The sequence below is a fragment of the Malurus melanocephalus genome, unplaced genomic scaffold (assembly GCF_030028575.1).
Source record: "Malurus melanocephalus ecotype Western Australia unplaced genomic scaffold, MMel_1.1 scaffold_746, whole genome shotgun sequence".
In the NCBI taxonomy this organism is placed as follows: domain Eukaryota; kingdom Metazoa; phylum Chordata; class Aves; order Passeriformes; family Maluridae; genus Malurus; species Malurus melanocephalus.
This window is the reverse complement of record NW_026623978.1, coordinates 132,923-136,052: the sequence shown is the minus strand read 5'-3', so window position 1 is coordinate 136,052 and position 3,130 is coordinate 132,923. Positions and strand designations below refer to the sequence as shown.

At 58.5% G+C, this 3,130-nt stretch overlaps 2 protein-coding genes across 2 annotated transcripts in view; both read left to right on the top strand.

The window, feature by feature from the left end:
• KRTCAP2 (keratinocyte associated protein 2) overlaps positions 1-2,314 on the top strand; it is a 5,147-nt gene extending 2,833 nt beyond the window's left edge. The window contains exons 2-4 of the mRNA XM_057384771.1: positions 36-104; positions 339-405; positions 2,083-2,314. Of these exons, the coding sequence (XP_057240754.1) occupies positions 36-104; positions 339-405; positions 2,083-2,203 (257 nt within the window). The 3' untranslated portion in view covers positions 2,204-2,314. The remainder of the gene's footprint in view (positions 1-35; positions 105-338; positions 406-2,082) is intronic.
• A 614-nt stretch (positions 2,315-2,928) lies between these two features.
• The window catches only part of DPM3 (dolichyl-phosphate mannosyltransferase subunit 3, regulatory), a 2,755-nt gene continuing 2,553 nt past the window's right edge, over positions 2,929-3,130 (top strand). Inside the window, exon 1 of the mRNA XM_057384796.1 lies at positions 2,929-3,009. The gene's annotated coding sequence lies outside the window, so the exon portion shown is untranslated. The remainder of the gene's footprint in view (positions 3,010-3,130) is intronic.

Below are 3,130 nucleotides of genomic sequence, written 5' to 3'. Positions count from 1 at the left end.
GACAGCAGGGTGCCGTTCCATCCCTTAACCCTAAAACCAGGCCTTCAACAACCTGGAGAACCTCATCTTTGGGAAAGGCTTCCAGGCCAAGATATTCCCCGAGAGTAAGTCCTGCAGGGGCCCAGGAGGGAAGTGAGAACAAATCTGTGTCCAAAGTCCTCTGGCTGGGCTGGGGGTGCTCCAAGGGTGGGACTGGAGGGTCCCAACCCTGCCCTGGAACTGTGGCAGCTCCCCCTGAGCTTTTTCTGGGCCTGGAGGAGTGGGAATTGTGCTGCTGCAGTCGTGACCCCCTCAATTACCAAGCCCTGCAGCATCATGTTTTCTCCTGTTTTCCACAGTCCTCACCTGCCTCTTGCTGGCCCTGTTTGCCTCTGGCCTCATCCATCGTGTCTGTGTGACCACTTGGTACGTCCAGGGCTGACCTGGAGGGTGGGGAGTGGCCAAGGGGACCCTGAGGGGTCACGGGTGGCAGTGGGAGTGGGACAGGATGCTGGGCAGGGCCAGGAGTAGCAGGGACCCTCAGGAGGCTGTGGGAATGGCAGCACAGGGGGATCCAAGGGAGAGGGTTTAGGAAAGGCAGGAGTGGGATCTAAGGGGGAAGTGTTGGTTTAGGAGAGGCAGGAAGAGTGGGATCTAAGGGAAAAGTGTTTTAGGAAGGGTAGGGAGTGGGATCCAAGGGAAAAGTATTGTTTTAGGAAGGGTAGGGAGTGGGATCCAAAGAGAAGGTGTTGGTTTAGGAAGGGCAGGAAGAGTGGGATCCAGGGGAAAGTGTTGGTTTAGGATGGGCAGGGGAGTGGGATCCAAGGGATGGATGTTTAGGAAAGGCAGGAAGAGTGGGATATCAGGGGGAAGTGTTGGTTTAGGAAGGGCAGGGGAGTGGGATCTAAGGAGAAAGTGTTAATTTAGAAGGGGCAGAGCAGTGGGATCCAAGGAAGAGTGTTTAGGAAGGGCAGGGGAGTGGGATCCAAAGAGAAAGTGTTGATTTAGGAAGGGCAGAAAGAGTGGGATCTAAAGGGAAAGTGTTGGTTTAGGAGGGGCAGGGGAGTGGGATCCAAGGGGAGGTGTTGGTTTAGAAAGGGGAGGGGCAGGGGAGTGGGATCCCAAGGAAGGGTGTTTAGGAAGGGCAGGGGAGTGGGATCTAAGGAGAAAGTGTTAATTTAGAAAGGGCAGAGCAGTAGGATCTCAGGAAGAGTGTTTAGGAAGGGCATGGGAGTGGGATCCAAAGGGAAAGTGTTGGTTTAGGAGGGGCAGGGGAGTGGGATCCCAGGGATGGATGTTTAGGAAGGGCAGGGGAGTGGGATCTAAGGAGAAAGTGTTAATTTAGAAAGGGCAGAGCAGTGGGATCCCAGGAAGAGTGTTTAGGAAGGGCAGGGGAGTGGGATCCAAAGAGAAAGTGTTGATTTAGGAAGGGCAGAAAGAGTGGGATCTAAAGGGAAAGTGTTGGTTTAGGAGGGGCAGGGGAGTGGGATCCCAAGGAAGGGTGTTTAGGAAGGGCAGGGGAGTGGGATCTAAGGAGAAAGTGTTAATTTAGAAAGGGCAGAGCAGTAGGATCTCAGGAAGAGTGTTTAGGAAGGGCATGGGAGTGGGATCCAAAGGGAAAGTGTTGGTTTAGGAGGGGCAGGGGAGTGGGATCCAAAGGGAAAGTGTTGATTTGGGAAGGGCAGTACAGTGGGATCCAAGGGAGGGTGTTTAAGAAAGGCAGAGGAGTAGGATCCAAAGAGAAAATGCTGATTTAGGAAGGGCAGAAAGAGTGGGATCCCAGGGGAAAGTGTTGGTTTAGGTGGGGCAGGGGAATGGGATCCCAGGGAAAGTGTTGGTTTAGGAAGGGCAGGAAGAGTGGGATCTCAGGAAAAGTGTTTAGGAAAGAAGGGGAGTGGGATCCAAAAGGAAAGTGTTGATTTAGGAAGGGCAGAAAGAGTGGGATCCCAGGGGAAAGTGTTGGTTTAGGTGGGGCAGGGGAATGGGATCCCAGGGAAGATGTTGATTTATGAAGGGCAGGAAGAGTGGGATCCCAAGGAAGGTGTTGGGGTGACCCTGCCGTGTTCCTGCCCCCTCCAGCTGAGCAGCCTTTTCCTTTTGCAGCCTCATCTTCTCCATGGTCGGCCTCTACTACATCAACAAGATCTCCTCCACTCTCTACCAGTCCACAGCGCCCGTCGCTGCTCCTGCCAAGGCTGTCGGCAAGGGCAGGAAGAGAAATTGATGTCCTGCTGCCCCTTCCTGGGGCAGCCCCCTCCCCACGGCCGATCCGGGACTCCCCCCTGCCCAATAAAGCCATCTCTTTGTAGCTTTTTATCTCCTCCACCAGTTACCGACCCAGATCCTGGCACTGCTGTGTGCTGGTGTGGCGGGGCGCGGCTCTGGAGCCTGGGGTGGGTTTTGGGGGAGCTGGAGGTGGCCGGAGGGGTAATTATGTGCTATTAGCATCTCATTTGTTCAGACCTACAAAGGAATCAGAGCGCAGCGGAGCCGGGCGGGTTGGAGCAGACTCAAGAGCCACAGAGGCTGGAGCAGGCGGGGGGCTTTGGGGAGTTCCAGTGGCTCAACCCCAGCTGCCACCAGACCCCTGCACTGGCACGGGGTTTGGCAAGGAATCACAGACTCGTGTGCCCTGCGCAGGACTCCGGGAAAGGCACCGGGGCTGTCCCGATGGGGGGGTGGGAACGGCGCGGTCCCCGCAGCCGTGGGAGGGCAGGCAGTGCTTGCTCCCACGCCGAGCCCCTGGCACCYCTCCGGCCGGACGTAGAGGAAACCAGATGCTTCCTGCGGTCCCGGCCGCGGCCGACAAAGCCCGGAGCTTCCTGCGGCACCGGGAGCGGGGCCGGACCGGGGGTCTTGGCGGGGTCCCGGGGGTGTCCCGGCGGTACCGTGCCCCTCCACCAGGGGGAGTCACCGCCCGCTCCTCCACGGAACTACAACTCCCGGCAGCCCCCGCGCACGGCGCTGCCGTGACGTCACCGCCGCGCCGGGCGGAGAGCGGGACCGGCACCGGGAGCGGGACCGAGCCAGGTGGGGGCGGGGCTGGGCCCGGGTCTTTGGGGACCGGGCCGGGGCGGGTGGTGGAGACCCGGAGGGGTTTGGGGTTCCCGGTGGAGACTGGGTCCAATGCGGGGCGGTCCCTCTCTCCTGG